This window comes from Protopterus annectens, chromosome 5.part0, assembly GCF_019279795.1.
Source record: "Protopterus annectens isolate FY-2018-M chromosome 5.part0, PAN1.0, whole genome shotgun sequence".
In the NCBI taxonomy this organism is placed as follows: domain Eukaryota; kingdom Metazoa; phylum Chordata; order Ceratodontiformes; family Protopteridae; genus Protopterus; species Protopterus annectens.
The window spans coordinates 1,772,229,945-1,772,254,137 of NC_056735.1; the positions used below are offsets into that span (position 1 = coordinate 1,772,229,945).

The following is a 24,193-nucleotide window of genomic DNA, read 5'->3' on the forward strand; positions in this document are numbered from 1 at the left end:
ATAGCATGGCAATTTCTTTTTTTTTTTTTTTTTTTTGGTGAGGATAAAGCCCTATTTTTTTTTCTTTATACAGAGGAAAGGGAATGGAAGGGAAGGGAGTTTGCTTGGATATGGTCCAGGGGCAGATGCACACACACACCACACCAATACACACATAGAGCAGCACAGATAAACAGGAATAGGAGTACAGACATTAGTATGGAGACAAATGGGATAGATGGAGACAAAGGAAAAGTCAACAGTTGGTGATGAGGAGGGTTGTACTATGCACAGGGTATGGGGCATGACAAAAAAGAAAGAGAATAATCATGGCTGAGGTAGGTAGGGTTCAAGTAGTAAGGTGGGATCTGCCATACCCATGGCTGAGGTAGGTAGGGTTCAAGTAGTAATGTGGGATCTGCCATACCCCTGGCTGAGGTAGGTAGGATTCAAGTAGTAATGTGGGATCTGCCATACCCATGGCTGAGGTAGGTAGGGTTCAAGTAGTAATGTGGGATCTGCCATACCCATGGCTGAGGTAGGTAGGGTTCAAGTAGTAATGTGGGATATGCCATACCCATGGCTGAGGAAGGTAGGATTCAAGTAGTAATGTGGGATCTGCCATACTGGCCCAGGGGAACAATACAAGGGTCAGAGTGACTGGTATTTGGGATTACCCCCTCCCCTGGTGACCCTGCAGTCGGGGCTGGATAGTTGAGAGGATCAGTAATCTACTCCAGGAGTCTCTCCAGATAGGATATATACCAGTCTACAGGATATGTACCTGCCCATTGTTCCCTCCACCACAGTCTTCACATCTTCTTTACCTGTGACTGACCCACCTTAGGCAATGCAGGCAGACTACCTGCCAGTTTCAAGGATACCCCCCCCCCCCAATTTGGCTCTCCCAATCTTCTCAATTTCTTGTTCATCAACTCTTGCCTCAGCAGGGACTGGGTATTGCTGATATGCCTGCTGGCCTGCAGTGAGGGCGCATGTTGGAAAACTTGCCATAAGTAATATATCCTGACAATGGAATTAAACACGTCAGAACTTGAGTGGAACCAGCTGTGGCTGGTCACAAGTCTTGCCTGTCTCCTGTAGTGGACAACATGATTACTGGCACTTTCTGCTCATGCTGAAAGAAAACTGGTATACCAGAGAACTGTGACACTTGTAAGGAAAGATTCTAGAATAACAGTTAAAAATCACAGTGCCCCACAGAATATAATTAAAATAATCAACGTACTGAAGGAATGACCTGAAAAACATCAGTCACAGTACATCAGTCATTTAGAACAACAAAACTTAACAGATTGAATAAGGCCGAAACTGTCCTCTTCCAATCTGTTAACTCCACAACCAACTCTGGCCATACTTTGAATAGAGATAGTGTTATCAGAAGGGTTCCCCTTAGGTTGTATGTAGGGTTAGGGTTATTAATATATGCTAATGCTAATCCTTCTCCAGCCACAACCCTATATCTGACCTTCAGAAAACCCTTCCCATAACACTACCGCCACACAGGACATCTCAGACACAAAGCACATACAAAACCTACACACACACACACACATACACACACACACACACACACACACACACACACACACACACACACACACACACACACACACACACACACACGCACATACATATAAAACACAACTATTGCCTGACTTAATCCCTACTCAAACCATAAAAGTCACCCACATACCCAAAATTCTCATACACTATGCCCTTACCTAACTCTAACTCACTCACGAACACAAAGTCAACCCTGCCACCACCACCAGTCTCCACACAAATACACACACTCTTACCTTAAAAACTTGTGCAATCAATAATCAAATATATGTATTTTCAGCCTTCAGGTCACACACAGCAAATGTTCCAGCTTTTAAATGCAACCTTCCCATACAGATGTATGACAGACAACACACAAGTGTGTTTCCCATCAGTTATACTACTGATAACTAGTAAATGACATAGTCACACACAGGGACACCATGAAATACTTCAGTCTAACCCTACCCCAGAAAATGTTGCTGCAGAAAACAACATGACAGCAGTCTTATTACATGAAGTGCCAAAAGTTACCTTCACCTGAAGTCAAACATCTAGATAGCAGCATGTGTATTTCCTAAGCTGATCACCTTCACAAATGCACCAATGATGACATCAGGCCCGAACATATTATAGGGCAACAGAGAGAAATGAAAAAAATATATATAATGCACGTAGAAAACCATTCAGGGCATTGTTGCCTAACGTGTTCTTCCAATGTATGGAGATCATCAAGATTCTTGTACTGTATGTCATCAGAATGATGCCTTCATTACACCCCAGTCTGATGATCCCCATGTCTGAGTCTATGACTGAGGACAACACCTCAGCCTGGTAATATGACACATCTGTTTTATGAAGACACCGTAACAGAGATGCAGTAGAAGCTCCCTGTAAAAACCATGAAGGAGATAAAACATGAGCTTGTTCTCCTTCATGCATTATGAAGGGGTTCTGTGGTGGATACAAGCAGAAGCAGCCATTCTTCTGAATTTCTTCTGAAAACAGTGGCACTTTCACAAAGTACTAAATGTTACCCTTTGAGTTACACCTACAATGTGATTTCTGAATGTTGTGTTGTCCAAAACAGGGCTTCACAGTAACTTGGTGCTACTACTCACTAATACGCACACATGTTTTCAGCATGTGTAGCCACTAGGTGCCAGTGGCAAGCTTAAACAGCAAGCTGTGGTTTAAGCTGCAGCTACACGGTAACAAAGCCAATATCCATGTCCCCCAAAAGACAATAAAAGGTCCCTGTAGCTAGAATAGCAACAGCTATACATGTCTTGGTCTCCACAGATATGGGAAGGCCACAACATCATCATCATTCTCATCAACCCCTCTTTCCCATTTTCTACATAGGGTTGGGGTGTTGTGTCAATCGTTGCCCGCTCTCTCTATTCAGTGCCACTCTTCTACCTTCTTGAAACACCATACATGACTGTCAAAAGCTTCTCTCACACAATTCACTTATCTCATTACTGGACAACTTTCTTTCCTCTTGAATCTTCCTGTCTGTCCCAAATTTTCTTCACAGGATTGTTTTCTGCTTTTCTGCACATGTGCCTGAACCACCAAAATCTCTTCTCTTTGACTTTCTCTACAATTGGAGTTACTTTGGCTTCTTCTCTGACATCGTCACTTTTTCATCTGTCCCACCCATCTCAGTCACTTCATCTCCATCACCTCTAGCTTACTCAACTGCTATGCTGTCACTACCCAGGTTTCTGTAGCATGCAGTAGTACTGGTCACACCGCTGTTTTGAACACCTTACTTTTAAGCTTTATTGGCATTCCTCTATCATACACTGCTCCTGGCACAATGCACCATTTAGCTGTAGCCACTATGATTCTGTCTTTGACCTCTTCATTTAGACTTCCTTTCTTCTCAACCACCTCCAGGGTACTTGAAGTTATTAACCTGTTCCACTATCTCAATTCCCATCTTCTTCTGATCTCACCTCTCCATTTGATGCCATTATAATTGTCTTATCTGTACTCGTCTTCCACACTCTGCATCTCTGATATTTTCAGTGTGCACTGCCCTTTGTAGTCAGGCACAGATTAGTGCACTGTTTACTTCAGCTATATAATAATGGATCATGACTATTTGTACCTGGCATACATTTGCATATCATTTTTCTGCTTTGTTTCATTTGCATCTCATCATGTGGCCATTTGAGTATACCATCTGTGGCACATTTGGGTTGATTGCATATTAGTGCATAATAGTATGAGTCACTACCTACCTGTGCAAGTCTGTATATGGCCATTTCTAACACAGCTGCACTGTGTTTACTATGCGACTTGTCTATGTATCCCATCCAGAGACTTAGTCATTTTCATATTCACTCATGTTCTCATGTTGTTCATAAGATGCTGAAGCCATTTATATGTAAAACCTTAATTTAGTCTTTTGCATGTGATCTCCTAAGTTCTATAGTTATCAAATTACTGATTCAAGACATATAATTAATGCATTACTTCTTACTGGCTTATTGGATGATTTTCATTTTATGACAAAAAGGTTACTTTTGCTTTCAGTAGTAGATTTTGCATCTGTTGTAGAAAACAATCATCTGTGCAAATATGCACATTTTCCTTCATTCAGGAGACGAGGCTGGGAAAGGAATAAGTTGAAAATCTGGTGAACATTGCTAGTCACCACCAAAATATATGGTCTAAAGCTTAATATGGTAAATTAACCTTATAAGTTTTGACAATTTTTATTCTTGAAGTTCAAACACATTTTCAGATCACCTCAATCTGACTTGTTAGGGATTATGAAGTGACTCATTCCTAAATCATGGCTACAGAGGCATTAGCTGTGCTTCAAGCCTTTCCTAAAAAGCTAATGTGAGCACTTCTGCCTACTTCAGCGTGTATAATTTCACTGTGTCTCTTCTGAATACCAACTGTCAGGAAATTAAAATGAATTTCCCCCTTGATCTCTCTTTATCGTCTCATACAGAACACAGATTTGCAGAATTTTGACAGTAAGTACCAAATGACAGGACAAGGCTTATCACAGTAATGATAAACCATCTGCATTAGTGAGAGTGTCACTAATGTGTTAAAACTGTATAACTGCACAGATTTCCAAATGCAGTCAATGTTCTGGTACATCTGTTTTGCATTTTGTAAACTATAAATGTCAGTTTTATAGTACATACACAGGTATACACACACACACACACACACACACACACACACACACACACACACACACACACACACACACACACATACATGCTTGCACACACGCAAATACACACACACATGCGTGCGCATATATATATATATATATGTATATATATATATATATATATGTATATTGCACTCACATAAAAATGCAGATTTATAATATGTACACACATTTCTATAGAGGAATATGCAGTGCTGTGAAATGTGAGCCTTCAGATTATTACAAGAAGCAAAATATTGAGTTTTATCACTTTCCTGCCAAATAAAATACTGAAAACAGCCTCCAATAAATCAGCTGTTGGATAAATGCTAAGAAAAGTAGCTTTAATCCTTTTATGATAATACAAAAAGTGTATTTATGACCATCCAAGTGGCAAGCCATTACAACTTTTCAGGCCAAGTTATAGGAAACTTGTATATACAAATGCTCATTTTTCATTACATAATTTCCATTACATCTTAGTTTTGCACATTATCCTTTAATATAGATAAAACTAGCAGAAGAAAATATATGAATAAGATGAAAATTTATAGGTTAGCACATTTGTTTTTAGTTTTGACAATGAACAAATAAGAGAGTCAATGACTTAATTATCAATATCTTATATATGTATAAGTGCCTGACACAGTTCAAAAGCAAAAATATTCTGAAGTACTAGGTTTGATTTTCTACAGCTCCACTTTCAAAATGGGTGACTATAGGTCACTTAATGAGAACAAAGGCTCTGTGCCACTTATGAATTTAGAAACTTGCTCCTAGGGGGCTGTACTTGGTTAATTATTCTACCTAAATTTTGCTGTGGTATGCAGTCATTTAACCCTTAATTAAACTGACGAGGCCCTGAAACATTGTATGAGCTTATAGATAAGTTAAAACCTCATGTCTTAACCACAAATGCCTGGCCCTGCTATAAAAGCAATACAAAAAAAAGAAATTAAGGCCAGCATTCTTGCATTAACAACATGCTGATGTTTGTGTTTTCCCTGCACAGGTAATCAGTGAATTTGAAGCATCTCCCGATGTCTTTTTCTACAAAATACCCAATCTGAGTCGTAACAGACAATATAGTATCTGGGTGGTTGCTGTTACATCAGCAGGGAGAGGAAACTCCAGTGCAATTATCACAGTAGAACCAATAGCTAAAGGTAAGTAATGGATTAGTTATATTTACCAGATACACCATAAAATCTTTTTTTTTTTTTATTTTAACTTTTAGATCATATCATAATATACACTATATTATGATATAATCTAGAAGTATAACATGGCATGTTGCCAACTTTTGGAAGAAAAAAATGCAACAGATGATGCAGTACAACAGTGCAGATATCATATTATGGATGGGAATTCCTGGGGATGGGGTTGCATTGTTTAAGAATTGTCAAGAAGTGCCTAGTATTCATTATGACACTGTGTAGCATTGTCTATAACTGATTAATATGTGCCATACTTTGGTTTTGATGGATAAAGGATTTCACATATCTAGTGCTCAAAGACAGCCTTGTAGTCATGGTGCTGACATGATGATCCTGGATATGTAAAAATACACTGACATTTTATTTTTATGTTTGTTTGCTTGTTATCCTGATAAACAGACCGATCCAACATGGTCCAGTTTTACCCAGTAATTGGGTTGCCATATGCATATTTATTCAGTACAACAGATGGCAGTATATTTCTATTAAATGTAATAGTTTAACCAAACTACAGCATTCCACATTCAGTTCAATGCATGTACTATATTTAGACTACACAGACACAAGCAAATAAACAATATGGCTAAAACATATCTCTGTATGTACAGTTAATTCTTGTACAAAGTTTCTTCTTGGAGCTGTAAAGGTAGGTCGGCTGGTGCTTGATGAAAGAAAGGTCCTTTGAAGTGGAAGACCAAAAAAAGGGTCCTTTTGGTCTTCTGGTCCTTCTGAAACTGTTATCACATTGCTAGCAAATAAGCATTTTCATTTAATTAACTGCAATATAAACCATGGCTGTTTAAATGACTGCTGTCACTGCACATACACATCATCAGCTAGTCATCTTCTGTGCTGATTATGCACCATAACAGCTTGCACCTAGGGCAGCCACTCCTTTGGCACACATTAAATATTGAACTAGAAATAATAAACTACTGACTTAAACTGTTTCTCTCCCTACCAATTAACCATTGTGTGTAAACAGCAACACAGACTGAAGGCTATATAGTATTCCAGATGTTGCATTCAGCGTAGGCAGCTGTTTACAACCATATAAGTAAATCCTTACAACATCCACTAATGTAAACTTAGCAATGTTCTCCATTTGCCTTTAACCACTGTAGCAGTGATTGGTCACTGAAAGACGTGTTAGGAAAGAATACAGAAAGAGGAAAAACACTTTAGACTGACTCTGCAGTTAAGTGAATGAATAAAAAAGAGATTTTCCAGAGATAAATTAGGAATTATAGGCCAGTTTTGCACTGCAAATAAAATCAGATAGTACTCTGGTTGCAGCAAAATGAACATATGGCTTAAAGTCTATAGTAAAGTTGAAACTGAAGTTGAAAACAGAAAAGTTCACAAAAATGAGGAAAGCTCCTGCTGTTCCCTTCTTGTTTTGACTTCAGTTTTTCCCAGTTTAACTGCCTTCTTTAGTGAATCGTGTCTTTGTATTATGTAGTCAAGGCATCTGAGCATTTGTTAGACTATCAAAACTTCCAGTAGTAAGCCTGAATTTATTTTATTAAGTATCGACTGCTTTTATCCTTCTTGCGATCTGCATAATTCTCAAACATTTTCAGTTCAAAAGCATCGATATTCTAGTGCATGGTCTTATGTGTGGTCCAACTCATATAGTCATCTGCTGTTACTAGACAAACCACAGCTTTCAGGATAGAAACCTTTGAAGACAGTATGATGTAAGGAGCTGAAATGAGGGGAATAGTGTTAGAGAAGGAGAATGCGAGGTTAAACTTATCAAGTCATAAAAAGCTAGGAAACTGTTATGCTACCCATGGAAAAACTGCAGCTTAAGTTTGAGAATGGCCAGGAAAGACTTTATGGTTCACCCAGAGGCAGAGTGGTATCTGGCAGTTGTGGCGATTGCCAGAAAAGGACAGTGCCAAAATGGTTCAGTGGGCCTGTTCTCCTCAAAATTGTATGTGTAAAATATCTATCTGTCTTTGCCTACAGACTGTTTTAAAAAGAGTCCGGATTGGGAAGACTGCAGGCATCAATGAAGATGCCCAGAAGTCATTGTGGTTTTAACCCCAAGAAATAGGATGCTGACTGGACTGTGAGGTCAGCAGCCTGTCACATAATCTGAGTATGAGCATGATGCGGTTGCTGATTCATCCTGTTACTCTTGTGTTCTCTTACTGCACTTTAGTTACAAGGGAGATAGCGAGAGAGAGGAGAGATGAGTGATGAGTCATCAAAGAAGAAAAAAATCAGCAATCCAAATGGATTAGTGTTTAAACTTTAGGGTGAGTTCTTAGTTTTTTTTTTTTTTTCCTTGGAGGTTCAACCAGATCATTTCTGCAGTTATTTTTCCTGGCAGATTCCTTCTGTATTTATTTATTGTTTTCCTGGCAGTGTTGACAAGATAATTTCAGTATTTAATTATTTCCTGGCAGGCTCGACCAGATAGTTATTAAATGTTGGTGCAGTCTCCTATATAAATTACCTTTCTGACACCCTGGGCCTGTAGACGGGCAGGGTCAACCAGATAGTAGAAGATTAATGAAACATGGCCAGTGTTTTTGATGGTGCCAGAGTTTAATTCTTTTCTCAGTCCACCACTGGGTTCACCTCAGAACGGATGCCACCCATTCCAGAAAACTGGTAACATGGCATACAAAAAAAATTCCAAAAAAGGTAATCTAAATTAATGAAAATAAATTCCTCCCTTGAAAAATACTGTATAAAACTTGGCTAGATGAACAACATATACAGAGCTGGGTTTCTTTTATGGTATTTGATCCTGTATAAGACGTGGTACCTGATAGATGTAAGTAGATGGTAACTGGCACATCTAAAAGTCATACCCGTGATGAATGATATATGGGTCCATTTACTATCATATGCCAGGATCTGCTTAGGGAAGGAAAGATAACACATAGATCACAGACTTTCAGGGCACCATGGGGATATTTTAGGTGTATAATAGTACCCACACATCTAGTGGTGACTAATGGTAATTCACAGCCTGAACTTCTTTCAGGACACTGTAGGGAGGTTTTAGGCTTATGATAGTACCCACACATCCAGTCATAGTACCCACAAACCCAGCGGTGACTAACAGTAACTCACAGCAACACCAACAGCAACCTAAACATACTGCCCTCACTTTACTTCCTGGTCATGGATGGAGCCTTCCTGGAATGGCCTAAATGTTGGGCATGCATACCATATTGCCATATGAGCAAAGGGTCATGACCTTCATAAATTCATAGGTTCACAAATAAGTCATAGGCAATTAGTCTGCAGACTATTTAATGCCCAGCCAATGAACTATATTATTACATGTTGTTGCCTCACAGTAAGACGCTGTCCAGTTCGATTCTCAGCTAGAGCGTCTTCTGCGTGGAGACATGCGTGAATGGGTGCACCTTCGTTTAAGGTTGTGCGTCAGGCCTGGCAAGCCGGTATGTAAAAATCAACTGCCACTCATTAGCGGACTGGAGTTCCGCTGTGGCGACCCCTAACCGGGAAAAGCCGAAAGACACAAACAAATTACATGATGTTCAGAAAGTCTGCATTCCAACAGCTGCAGGAGATGGAAGATTTATTTCAGTGTGTGTGTGTGTGTGTGTGTGTGTGTGTGTGTGTGTGTGTGTGTGTGTGTGTGTGTGTGTGTGTGTGTGTAAACGGTTCATAAAAGAGAAGATATTTTGAGAAAAATGTATTGATCTAAAAAGGCAACATATAAGGTACAATGAATGGAAGGTACTGCACATGAAATAGTGGATAGCAATGCATTTTGTGGGTTAAATGAATAAGACATTTAAATGTGTTTTGTTTGCCTAGTGTACTGCTTCTCATCTGATACAACTATCATATATAGTATGTGATGTAAACATTATCAAGTGATGTATTTTAATAGTGTTACTATAACTAAAACGAAGTGGAAGATACCACACTATAATAATTTTCATTTGATTAGATCAGAAAATAACTTGTTTAACAAAAATTGTAATGTAAATTAATATCTGTTCCCTTACAAACACTTATAAATCTTCATGTAAGTGTGCATGCAGACACACAGTTCTATTTCAACAGCTATACTTGGAAGTGTTTTTTGTGAAACGTGCAACAGAAAATTATTTCAAAACTCTTTACCATCCTATCATGTAAATCTTAAGCCAAGAGAAACAGCAATGCCAAATAAGGAAGTAGTGTCTCCTGATCTATGATAGTATATTTTGCAGTTGTGGGAGCCATTGTTCATTTAATGTATTTATATTCACATTGTCTCATGATGCAGCCACTAGACAGATGTCAACCCAAGTTAGAATAATAAAATCAGTTGGTCTTTAGTGGTCATAAGATGCCCTTCTTGATGCTCACTACCAGCGTAGATGCTTTGGATACTTAAATGGCTATATAATTCTTCCTTTCATTACCAGACTTCACAGAGGGAAAGAGTGTGTGTGTGTGTGTGTGTGGGGGGGGGCAAATTCCTGGAGTGTCATACAGATAAGTTTCAGAGGCAGCAAGGCATATGTGATTATGTTAAACCATTTGAGGATAAAAGTGAACACTATGCAAATATTTAATTCAGACGTTACTGAAAACAGTCTTTGAAATCTCTGTGATGTTTACAAATCTTGAGTAAGCATCAGTATTTTTAAAATACCCATATTTCCAGAAACATGCTTGGTGCCTTTGAACTATTGCCATCTATCTTAGTTTTTATAAACTGAGTCCTGCCTTCTGTATTACATGGAACAAAATGGGGCCGATGTCCCTTTAGTACAGGATGAGCTGATAAAGATTTCCACTGCGCATTTTCTGTATTGATATAAAATGGCATCAATGCAGTGTAGCATTGTGGCCTAAACACCAGAAGTTAGAGCCCTTGGTAACAGTCAGGGAATATTTGTTTGGTCCACACTTAAAATTCTGGAGAATGATACTGTTCAGTGAATATGCTGTTTGTGGACAACGTTTAGATATTGTTTGCTACACAAAGTAAGAAAATTATACTGAAAGCAAATGCTTATTTCCACAGCAGCAGCTTGGATTTTTACCATGGCAGTGACTGTATTAGTATATTGCATGCTTATTGCCAGTTCCTGAAATATTTGTATGCATGCATGTATATAGGAATATAGAAGTACAGGAATACAGGAATAATATAGGCAAGTGATTAGAGGAACCATAGAATGCCTAGCTACTGCTAAAACTCTACCTTATGGTTCCCTGAGTTATGCCATACAAATGGAAAAAACTCCAGTTACATGTTTTATAAATGTTTGTTGCTTGGTATTTTACATCTGTTTATAAATCATTTAGTTAGTAAGTGGCATCTGTCATCTTGTTAGATGATTAACATTCAAGGTTAATTACCACATTAATCACAAAATTAGTAAATACACAATCCCAAAAATGTAACAGAGCACATCTCCAAGCTTTGCTTCTCTTAGCATTATAAACAAAGTTTTAATAATAACAAAAAACAAAAAAAAGCATATGCTTCAAGTACACTGATAAACATCACTTTCAGCTGTATTGGATTATGCCTCATATTTTTGCCCTATCTCATAAAATGTTGGATTTTCTGTTAAAACACTGAAAATTATAGTCATGCAATAATGCCAGGCATTAGAGTTTTGTACTTCCTATTGTTCAGAAAATGCACGTTGTTGCCAAAGCTGCTCTCTTACCTTTTTAAGTGAATTAGAATACTATTTAAACACTATACTTGATTTAGGTCTTTAACATTCATTAATTTAGGCTTTGCTTAGAATTTTGAGCAAAGAAGTTGAGATATATGCACTGGTGCAGTTTTGCAGAATAACTGTGTGTTATGCTTGTGTTAAAATAAATTACTCTAAGCACCACATTATGGATTACAGAAATTAGAGTGTTCTTTTTACAATGTATGGTCTAAGTTGAGAATGAGTATGCCTTTCTTGTACACTTTGTAATTCTGACCAAGTCAGTTGAAACACAGAACTGGCTGCAGCTAATGGGCATTTTGCCATTTTGGTTGGCCTACTTCCTTACCTGCTGGGGGAAAAAACTGCAGAATCTAGCAGCAAATCCCCTTAATATTGATACCCACCTTGAACCTTTCTCATGCATTTTTCCAGCATTTATCACCTCTCTGTAAAAGGGTGGTTGTTTATTGACTATAGGACAGTCAGTTTTCAAGCTTTTTTTCTCTGCTATAAATCAAGTAAGTTTGCAAGGCACTGCATTCACTTACAGAGAACTCTGCAATGCATGTCAAGTGATTCAGCTGCATCTAGAGCCGTCCAAGCTAAGATAAGAATATTTTCTTAATTTACTGCACTTGTATTTGCTTTATACAGTGATTACTACTGTTCTGAGCATTTTTAAAACATATATTTAATTTTGTGGTAAAGATAATAATTTCACTGTCTGTTGACCTCCAAAATGTCTTGCAGAAGGGCAAATTAGCCAGGAACTTAGTTGTTTAGTAGCTGTTGTTGTTTGATCTGCACTTGAGAGCTGATTTTGCTGTGCTTTTACATTAAGACATTCCAGGATCATCCATCTTGTGGCAGAAAAGATTTATCTGGTCTCTCTGAGTTAGCAACCACTCTAGGGAGCTCAAAGTATAATGATGAAGGATCAGGCTGTGATGAAATCCTGTATCTTAAGAAGAAAAAAGGGCTAAACTGTTTTTTTTTCTTTTTGTGTGTGGATTAATACAATCCATGGGTTTATACTTGCTGTTTCTCCTGAGTTCTTTTAGCTGGTCCAGAGTTGTGCAGTTTTGGTTTGATTTTAATAATTGGCTTACTTTCTAGTGTCACTCCAGGGGTATTCAGTATCTGTCAGCATGGGAGGTCATGGTCAGCAGACTATGTTGCTTTGCCAAAGATGGGCTCCACCACTTTAGAGCCTTTTTAGGCAATGTCAAAAAGAGAAAACAGCCAACATAGTGAAAAAGTCTCAAAGCAGCCTTAAGATGTTACTGATCAATGATAGGAGCCTAAAGAAAAAAACTCCACACACTTCAAGCCTTCCTCACCCTGGAGAAAGTAGACATCTTCGCCATGACCGAGACTTGGTTTAAACTTATAGAAGGTACTCTGGCAGGCCAAGGCTACATAGCTTTCCAAATATTTAGAGTAACAATAGCACAGACTAGAGCCAAAGCTGGAGGTGTCTTGATCTACTTTAGGAAAAAACATACTTCTAGGTTGGTTAAACAGGATGATACAATGGAGCTCATCAACGTGCAAGTCACCATAGATAAATCCCTCACCATATCATGCTATCTACAAGTCACCATCTATGTCCCTAGATTCTCACAACACCTACCTAAACCTAGTAGATGCACTCACCACCCAACTAAACCCCATATTCAAGAGTGACTTTAACTACCCCTCTGTAGACTGGGAAACTTACACTGCCTCAAACACACAGGCACAATGCTTCCTGGACTTTATTCATGCAAACACTATGGAACAGATAGTGCTCCCTTCATCCAGAGGGTCAGACTTACTGGATCTGGCACTCACCTACATGAGAGAGCAGTGGACCCCCCCCCCCCTCCCATGCCACATCCTCACTAGTAAGGTTGGATCATAAGGCTGTCTCCTCTGAAGCAAAAATCAACCCAGAAAACCCAGCTAAACTGGTAACAGTTATGTACTATTCAAAGGCAAATTACATTCTATTAAGTGACAGATTGTCAAAATTCAAGGCTCCTCCAAACCTCAAGACCACAGCTACCTATTCAAAATTATTAACATGTGAGTTGTTGCATAGAGGCTGCTGTACCTACCAGAAGTAAAACCAAAACAAACACTAAAAGAAAATTCCACTGGAGAAATCCTCACCTAAATAGGGTATATCAAAGAAAAGTGGTCTGTTATACAACTAAACAAGAAATTAAGAGGTATAATTACTGTATGTCCAACAAAGACAACTACGAGGTCAGGATAGCCTCTCAGACTAAGAACAATTACAAGGTCTTCTTCAGCTATGTCCAGAACCTTAAAAGTATCATGCCCTGTTGCCTCCTGAACAGTCCAAAACATGACATCATGACCACTTGAAACACTCTGCACTACAGCCTTGAAATAAGCTACATTCCAAGTGAATGTAGGACCACAACAGTCATTCTGTTCCACAAAGGCAGACCATCAACTGACCTAGGGAACTACAGACCCATCAATCTACCAAGCCTAATACGCAAAGCCATGGAATGAAATATCATGGAAATGATAAACAAGGACATTGTTAACCTATAGACACTGGACAAATCCATCTTTGGCTTTGTTAAGGGAAAGTCATGCCTACTTGACCTGGAAGACTTTTTGGAGAGGGTAATCAAGGCAATGGATGAGGGTAAAATAATGCATATTGTGTATGTTGAACTAGCCAAGTCATCCGATGCAATACCTCACTTAGGCATTGTTGACAAACTCTCTGAGCTAGGCATAAATCCATACATAACTTGATGGATTGTCAGCTGGCTCAAAGACTGGACTCAAGAAGTTGGAATCGGTGAAACCACCTCCACCAAGAGACTGGTCACCAGCAGAGTACCCCAGGGCTCCATGCTGGGCCCACTCCTATATGGCATCTTCTTCTCGGAAGTCAAGGCTAATATTCAAGACCTCTGCCTCACCAAGTTTATATATGACTATAAATGTGAACTATTATAGATTTCCTCCAAGACACCAACATCTTGTAAGAAGTTTTAGCACACATACAGGACTGGTGCCAAAGCCATGCCCTAAAACTGAGTGCCAAAAATGCATTACAATGCCCTTTGCGAAATTGTCAGCCCAGATTAATTACTCCATTGATAAAACAACCATAAGTGTCAACCCAGTAGTAAGAGATCTGAAAACATATGTAAATGGCAATATGGCCTTTAACCAGCATGTAGCTAAGATAGTAAGAAAATGATTCTATGTCGCCCAACTTATAAGTAAGGGTACAGTTTCTGGGTCTAAGGAAGTTAAAGTATCACTGTACTCAGTCCTTATCAGACCTATGATTGAATACAATGGCCCCTTTAGCATGTATGTAATCAGAAACTTGCAAGAGTTGGAATGCCCACAAGTTTCTCACCAGGAGAATTCAGGGCATGAATACCCTGTTCTACAATGATTGCCTAAAGGATCTCTCTCTGTATTTATTCTCCTACTAACTGCTGAAAGGGGAATCTTTGTCTAGCTTACAGGACTTCCTTAGACTCAGCCCTGAAGGATCAGTTGCACATGCACAAAGCAAACAACTCCAGAAACACTAGAGCCAGGGATCTGAACTTCACTTGTGACATAAACAGAATGTCCTGGACACAAACATCTCATCTGTCCAGATTTTCACAGAATATTCATATTTCTACCTCATATTTTTGGTCTGTTCCTCATAAAGTTTGTGGTTTTCTGGATTTATGTGGCAAATCAGTGAGGATTGAATTCACCATATAATGACAGGCATTTGCGTTTCAGACTTCATATCTTTCAGAAAATGCATTGTAACAGAAGACCTCCTATTCTAGCAACTTTCGAAGTCTATAAGAGCAATAATTACAATCTGTCCCTATTTTTGGGGCCTTGTCCCCCCCATTATTTTTGGCTTTGTCCAGAATTTTGGTGTTATGAGGTTGAGAGCTATGCGCTGGGCAAAGGATCCTTGCACTACAGAATAGGCTCCACATCCATGTAAAACAAAGTTCATCCTTGACTCTATTTAAATGAAACCTTAACAACTGGATGGGAAATGTAACCCCAGTCTGCCCCATGTCCCTTATAAACAGAGGCTATCAGTAAGAAAAGAATTATTCTAATACCCCCATCTACAAATCCTTAGTTACCTCACTACTAACATACCCCCATATAGATGCCCATGATACCATGATACTATGAAACTTGGGGCCCAAATGGTTTGGAGTGCATGGCTAGCCTTGAAAGAGCCATAGTGGTCATCAGCCTAGTAACAACCTATGAAGCTATAAAAAGCTAAAAAAAAATATATATATATATATATATATATATATATATATATACATCCTTATATCTGCTCTTATATCTGCCCTACACTTTTCTTCTTCTTGCAAATGTTATCTTCTAGTTTTCATGTATTAATAAAACACACTTTCTTTGATTGTAGGTGGCCAGAGATATTCCAATCTCAAGTGTTTTCATAAGAATAGTACTTATGGGACACATATTTAAAGGACTAGATATACAGAATTCAAATTAGACAATGGCTGGGTTGACATCTTCTAATGGGGGTCTTCTGATAAGCTGGATGATATGAAAGCTATAATAAATGGCAGATAAAGAGAAGAGAGGTGAGGGACAGTGTGAAAGAATGGTAGGTATGCAAATTTGTGCTAAGTAAAGATGTCCTGATTTTAAGTGAAAAGGTCCATGAGAAGGGAATGACGGAGGGAGGAGTGAGGGTGCAGAAGTTGAAGAAGAGGTGCATATAAAATGGGAAGTAGTGAGTTTGAGGGCATGTCTTACTGTAGGTGGGAGAGTGGGATATGGTGGAGTGTGAGAAAATAGCACTATTATATTGCACAAAAGATAAGTGAAACTGAAGACCTTCCCCGGGTTTCATGAAGCTCGGCACAAGGCCGGAGTAAGGCTTGCGCCAGCCGTGTGGCGTATATATGGAGTAGTAGCGCCATATGCATATTAATGAAGGCGCGCAACCGCCACAGCCACATGCATAGGAAACGTGCGCGAGTGCATGGGGTGTATCGAAGTTGCCCAAGGAAGCGTGTCAATGTCGACTGTCAATGAGCAACCTAAACTGCTGAATATTATATTCTGCCTGCAATAGTAATCGCACCTATCAGTGTCCGTGGATACTGAAACGTATGCAAAGCATGCAAGATAGTTCCTGCGAACAGAAAATGAATAAGCAAACACAAATGCACAGTAGGGAATAACGGGTCCCTAACCCTTGAACAAATGACATGGAAAACCGTGTGCCCATAGTCCAACGTAGTGTAGATAGCTATACCATGTGGAAGTGAAACGCATCATATGTTAGCGCGCCACCAGTAGGTACATCCAGCCCAATGGAGAGGGTCACCAGCTGACCCATAATATGAGGGAGGGTACATAGCTGGGCAGATGTGTCCATAACAAAATACACGAGGAGAAATGTAGATTTATGTCCGCATTTCACATACCAAATGTGATAGGAAATAGAATATGCATGTAAATGAAACAGAAGGAGCATATAAACAGCTACAACAATAAGGACACATGCAGGCCGAAAAGAACAGTATGATCTGTAACGTCGACTAAGATTACCACCTGTCCCAGTTTGCGAGCGACAGTCCCTCTGTGGGCAGATGTGTCCTGACACAAACTTGTAAAAATGGCAAATGTCCAGAGATTATAGGACATAATTATTCCTTAGACGTTATGTAATAGTTGCATTAAAGAGTTTCTCTGTACGTATATTACATAAATGTCATAAGAAACAGAATAAGCCACCAAAATGCTACAAGAATAAGCTTAGATATAGGCAAGAATTGTAAGTTCTATCTGCGGAACTGACCATGGGTGTGTGTCAGCCTGTAAAATGTGATGTGTTCACCGCAAATGTCACATTGTGGCCAATTGAAAAGGTGGAAACCCTACCATTGACTGTGGGGAGGCATTGTCCACAACAGTCAGATATGTGTAAGGAATAGCTTGGACATAGGAAAAGGTGCCATCCTACCAATGAGTACAACAGGCTGGCAAAATCCGGAAGTCAGCGGTATAAGCCGAACTTGTATGTAGCACAGTTGAATGGGTAGTACCCGGGTATACCAACCAAGTAATGAAAATTAAGTATGGGCGTGTACCTATGTGCGTGAGGTATAGCATGTGGAAAGCAAACATGGCAGGGTAGTCCACACAACCATAAAGGTACCTGACACATGTAGGGTATTCAATTACTCTGGCCATGTCATGGGCCAACAATCAAAGTAGTGATCTATGGGGTGTGAGGAATTTGCGTGTGAGGGGTGGATGGGTAATGGTAAAATCCTCCAAGGCGATACTGTGTCATATGCAGAAAAGGTGAACCGGAGGTGTACGAGGGGGCAGCGGGTGAAGCTGAAAGAAACACAAACACATGTAGAAACAGCTGCAAGACAAGCAGACAGGCCATAGTGTAGAACACAATCCCACAAACATATGAATATGGAAATGTGCGATACAAATGTATAGATATGTCACCGTCACATACACACAGATTGGTCCTGATGGAACTGGCCATAACAAATGCAACACACCTGGATGCATAATGGCCTACCCAGTATCCCCTCCACATCACACAACCCACTCCCATACTAGAACGTCCACCAAATCCAGCCATACTTGGCCTACTGGTTCGTTGCAGACACAGCTACACATAGTGACCCCCTATGCATATGTAGTAGGTAGTGTCACCCTAGGCAGTTTCAGGATTGCAAACCATGTATCCCTTGCATGTAAAACCCCCTGCACATTTTCGTAAAGCCATAAAAATCTTCGGAATCTGTCTTGTTTTGGTCTTGTCAAATTTTTGGGATATCCCTCATGGGATAACTAACCTGTGTAAATAGTAGAATGGGTATAAAGACACGATGTCCAATCTTGTAGATATCTGGACACAAGTCAGAATGTGCAGTAGAGGTCCATGACACTGTCCAGCCCGAAGTGGTCATGCATAACCTACTACCCAGGATAAAACACCTTCCCGTGACTCACGTGTCCCGACACGAATAGGCGGGAGAATATATTGCACACATTCGCATAGTGGCAAACGGCATAAGGGTGATGATGACACTGACGTAAACAGGATAACCCTGATCAAGTGTGAGGGACACTTACTGTGTGCAGGCGTGACCAACCATACCTGTCAACCTGTGTGAGCAAGATATCTGGACAGAGCCATGAATAAATGAGAGACAAAGGCCCAAAAGTAGGGACAATTTGTAAAGATAGCTCTTAGAAACATAGAAATCTGATAGAATAACAGTTTGCACATTGGCATTAATGTCCTGAAGAGTATGAAAAGTCTGAAACCCAACTGTCTGTCATCACGTTCCGACTTCAGTCTTTAATGATTAGCTACTGCTGTGCCAGAACACAACAGTGTATTACAGAGGTCCGTAGTCCGTACATATTTACAGTAATAACCTTTCACATTTGTGTAATGTACAACTGCATACCTGTAGTCACTTCATGTCCAAAATAATAATCCCCATATGACTGAATACAGGTAATAGTCAAATGTGAATGGGAACACCCCTCACCATGGAGTATGCACTGTAACAACCCCACCCATAATATGTATTGCCAACAGAATAAGCTGCTGATAGGTGCCCAAACACCTGTGTCTGTCAACACAGGTAAAAATTCATAACAAGGAGAAACCCCCTGCCCATGTGCTTCGTCTGACATTTGAACTCAGCCAGGGAAGTTCTGTTCACCAGGCAGACAAACCTAAACACAGATCACTACATGAACACCCTGACAATCAAAGACCTGTATGTGTCAGGACTATAAGCCTTGGTGTTCTGAATATCCTTGGAGTGATTAACAATGCAGCTGGGGTCCACAGCAGTAGGCAATAGGGAATGTGTAATATGTAGTACCGTGTTTTTCCCAGCAGGAGAATGGATGCCTGTGTTGTAAGTGAAGCGGTGAGGCATATGTTGATGTAGTTAAGTACTATGGGTATGCATATCAATGAGGCAGAACACCAGTAGAATAGTGGTTCTGGCATCCGGCCAACATGAATGCAGTCCCGGTTGAACTACAACCACAGCACATATAAGTTTAAAGTGTAATGAATACGTGTGTGCTGTAAACAGATTTAAATATGTAAAGGTGAATGTGTGTTTCACATATGTCCATAAACCGGAATACAGATATGTAACTGTTACGGTCACAATTAGGAAAGGCCACGTAAGCACAAATATTTATTAAATATATGTAACCCACAATAAGGATATGCAAGTGCACCTGCGCATGTGTAATCCACTCACAGCATAGCAAATGAATGCTGTTTTCTCCACGTTATATATATATGGCTCATACCTGTTAACCCCGTAAAGTAAGAAACCGGACAAAACCATGAAAACGACTGGTACAAATAGGGACAATTCCCAAATATTGCCCTAACAAAACATAGAAAGTGGATAGAATAACAGGTGTTTCACTAGCATGGATTCTCAGAAGGGTATGAAGACGTAACCTCAAATGCTTGTCATTATTTTCCAATGTCAGTCTTTAATGATATGCAACTAATTTGCCAGATAGCCACAAGGTTATGAAAAACGGACCAAAGATAAGAGGCAAACATCTGTACATTCTGAGAAAATCTGTACAGTTGAAAGGTATGATATGGATATATATATCTGTGTATACACATATATCCACAGACTTAAACCAAAGAAATTTATGAAATAAGGAATGTACAGACATATATGGACATATATATATATGTACATATATATATCTATACACACACGATACATTAATAGATATATACACAACAAACAAACATATGTCCTTTTAGATATAACACATGTACATAAATAGGTCACGGTATAGCTATTATGGATAGACATACAGACATGCATGAAAGGTGAATACACTGCTGCTTTCCAAACCATTGGCCAGAAAGTACCGATGTGACAGACCTGCAAGTTCTACACTTTAAACATGGATATAGGTGTCCTTTGCAGGACCCCAAAAATTGATCCCGTACTAAGTGTGTCCAATAATCATCGACGCAAAGGAGTCACAGCTGCAACTACGATATAGCTGTACATGCAACAGTAGCAGGTGCAAGGGTAATAACACATGGGTCGATAGAATGTATGACATACGACCTGATATCCGGAGAGTGGAGAGTGCTTAGAAGTGTCTTCATACTTTATTATCGCTCACATTAAATATGCCTAATGAGTACTGTGGAGGAGTGTCAGGTATGGGAATCATGGGTATGCAGAAATGGGCCTAGGTGTTGGTTGGCACAGCTTTTTTAGGTCCGCCCCATGGGAGTGATCAATATACCTATGTGGGTATAGCACACGCCTATATTCTCCAAAAAGGTTGAACCCATCTACTGGATATTGTGTAAACCATTGGGGGATGACGTAGGGACTTATATCAGTGTCATTTAGGCAATTATCATGGATGGACATGCGTACGACAAAGATGGTAACCATACCTTCCAACCTTTCAGAATAAGACAGCTGGACAAAGGCATAGTACATGAAATACAAATAGGGACAATATTAAATATACCCCAGACAAAGTCAGAACGTTGATAGAATAATGATGTAGTCAGGAGTACGAATGTTATGAGGGATATTAATCATGAAATACAAATGTCAGTCATTATTATCTAACTTCACAGTCCTTAATGCCTTGCCAGTAATTTACCAGAAAGGCACATTATTATGAAAAAAGTAACAGAATCATAGGTCAAACCTCGGGACATTTACCCATAATGTGTACAGGTGAGAGGTATGAAGGTAACCCGTCCTAAATAAATGTACAGAACTAGTGATACTAGGTGGACAGGTGAGAAGAAAGATGTCAGGACAAATGACAAAACATGTATAAGTCAAAAGCATGTACCTCAAAAAATGTGAATGACAATGTATGCCCTGTGAAAGCCAATGTGGAAGGTTAATAGAATCAAATGAAATGTGTCCCTCAGGGTGTCATGCAGTGTCCCCGATACAGTGTCCAGTCCCCCATACTCGCACGTGAGTTCTGCCACTGATGGAAAGCGCACATACCAGCGAACACATAAGGTACATGATAGAATAATAAGTGTGGATAAGCACCTGTTGGCCTTTGTGAGGAATACAACCCTCTGGGTGGGTGTGTCCTGCAATAGGAATGTAATGACATCTGGCCTGTGATGCCACCATATATTGTGTGTATTGGTGTAAAAAAAATGATATCCTGTATCAGAAACAGATACATGTCAGAGGAAACAGTATTATCGACTGCAAGATAACTCAGAAGGTATGAAAAGCACTGCAGTAGGAAGTTCAGTATTGACCGCAGGTGTGTGCTGACATGTCAAATGACACAGCAGTCTATATAAAGTACCTATAGGGTTGTCACCTATACAAATAATGACAGTGGGAGCTGCTCTGTAGAAATGCCAGATGTAGCAGGTCACAACATACCCACAGCCATGCATACACCACAAAAAGACATAGCACACAGCAAAGCCTAGGCCATGATACTCGAAGCCTCCGGCGTGTATGAGTAGAGTGAGAGTAGAGCAAGAAAAGATGTCTGCCAAGCTATTCAGCAAACTCCTGTAGGGGCGTGTAAGACTGCCCGTAACATGAATATTGCATGGACAATGTTGGGATATGCAACATACCCCATTTGTATGTGAAAGCTATGCAAATGATGTAAATATGCGATACATAAAACAGTAAGCTGTCCGTGCAAGAGCAGAGTTATGTACAGAAATGTACCCGGATGTTAAGCAAGTAACGTTCTGCACATTGCTAAACGGAGCAATGACAGCTGCAAATACAGTATGAATACAGTCGAAAAAGCATGCCAATGTCCAAATATAAGGCCAGTGGCATTACTGTCCATTGTGGAAGCGTAGCACAGTGGCACGAGAACACGCTGCGCTTCAAAACAAGTCAAATATGTATAATATACATACAAAATGTAGGTTTAGTTAGATGTTAGTATGCCATGCAGATGAATGGCAAGCTGGAGACAACTTGGCTACTGCGTACTGGTTGTTATATGTGGAAGAGCTCTGTCAGAGATGTAACCAAGCATTTGTAGGCAATCTTATGCAAGTGAGGCTGAGGATAGTGAATCACAATTTGTCATGCCATATGGGCCAAGCCTGTACAGTGTAGTGTAGGATAAGGGGACTATTAGAGTAGAAGATAGGAGACAACATGAGTGTGTATGTATAAAACACTGTATTCTTACCAGAGCAGTGTCACATGTTTGCTGTCAGTACTCACCAGTGTAAGAGGCGTGTTATGATCTATCCTGGGGAAAGTCAGGAGACTGACGGTGTACACCATGGATACCACCGATGTTTCCTGCAAACCTGCCTACAGTGTGTCCGTGCCTCTGTGCGCCAGTAAGCCTGAGTAAGCATGTGTGCGCGCATGACAGCCCGTGTGCGCGCGTTGAAGAATGAGTAGGCTAGTGCACGAATGTTGAAGCCCGTGTAATGTCATGTATGCCAGTGTACGCGTTTGTAAGCATGTATAAATGTGTACTACACACATCACACACGTACTGCACACCCAGAAACACATGCTGCCAATACTACACACATCAGTGAAATGGCACATGGATGGAGAATACATCATCAGAATTAAAAGTGCTGTAAACTATGCTACATTGATGGTCATAGCTGCAGTGCATCATGCCTGCTGATATACACCTAGAAGGATATCACACTTTGTGTTAACAACATTCTAACATCAATACAGTGGTATAAAGCCACTGTGTGCATCAGCACCAGGTTAGTCTGATCCTGCATCAATGTTACACATCACAGGTGTTGGCACAGGTGACATCATATTCACAGGATGTGGTGTCACATTTCCAGAGCTGTCATTGAGCCATCCAATCTACACATAGGTATGTGTGTGTGTGTGTGTGTGTGTGTGTGTGTGTGTGTGTGTGTGTGTGTGTGTGTGTGTGTGAGGGACAACGGTTATTGCATGGCCCAATGGTGATGCAATGGGTGTGTGTATGTGATAGCCCTAGCTGTTTGTGGTAAGTGTGTGTGTCTGCATATACACAGGTACAGCATGTGTCAGCCATATACAGGAGGTTGTGGGACAGTCACAGACCGTACCTGCCAGGCTGTACAGATCACCATTACTGGCCATGGACACCCCTCCATGCATCCAACACTAACCCAGTCTTGCACCTGTTAATGTATACACATATAGTCCTGGGATCTGTACCACAACCTGTGGATAAACGGGAGTCAGTAATGTTAACCTGAGTTGCATAGTATTGTCAGTTAATACATACGTATATGAGCCATACTCACCCTCCAAAGTAATAACCACTGCTGACTGTTGCCGAGATGTGCACATGACCATTCAAAGGTGCTGTACTAACATTGTTTCCAATGCCCCTTGTAATACCCAGCAATACAATAACCGGTCACTACACAAGTATAACCCAGGATCACTACAGCACACAGTATGTGCACTATCACAGAGCCATAGCAGATGTACATACATCCAAGGTGATCATGTGCAGATAATGCAGCACAA

The 24,193-nt window shown here is 40.0% G+C and overlaps 1 protein-coding gene across 2 annotated transcripts in view; it reads left to right on the forward strand.

Annotated features, from left to right (window-relative positions):
- DSCAM (DS cell adhesion molecule) overlaps positions 1–24,193 on the forward strand; it is a 3,720,739-nt gene that overhangs the window by 3,010,307 nt on the left and 686,239 nt on the right. For both annotated transcript variants that reach the window (XM_044071570.1, XM_044071571.1), the window contains one exon: positions 5,745–5,898. In XM_044071570.1, the coding sequence (XP_043927505.1) occupies positions 5,745–5,898 (154 nt within the window). The remainder of the gene's footprint in view (positions 1–5,744; positions 5,899–24,193) is intronic.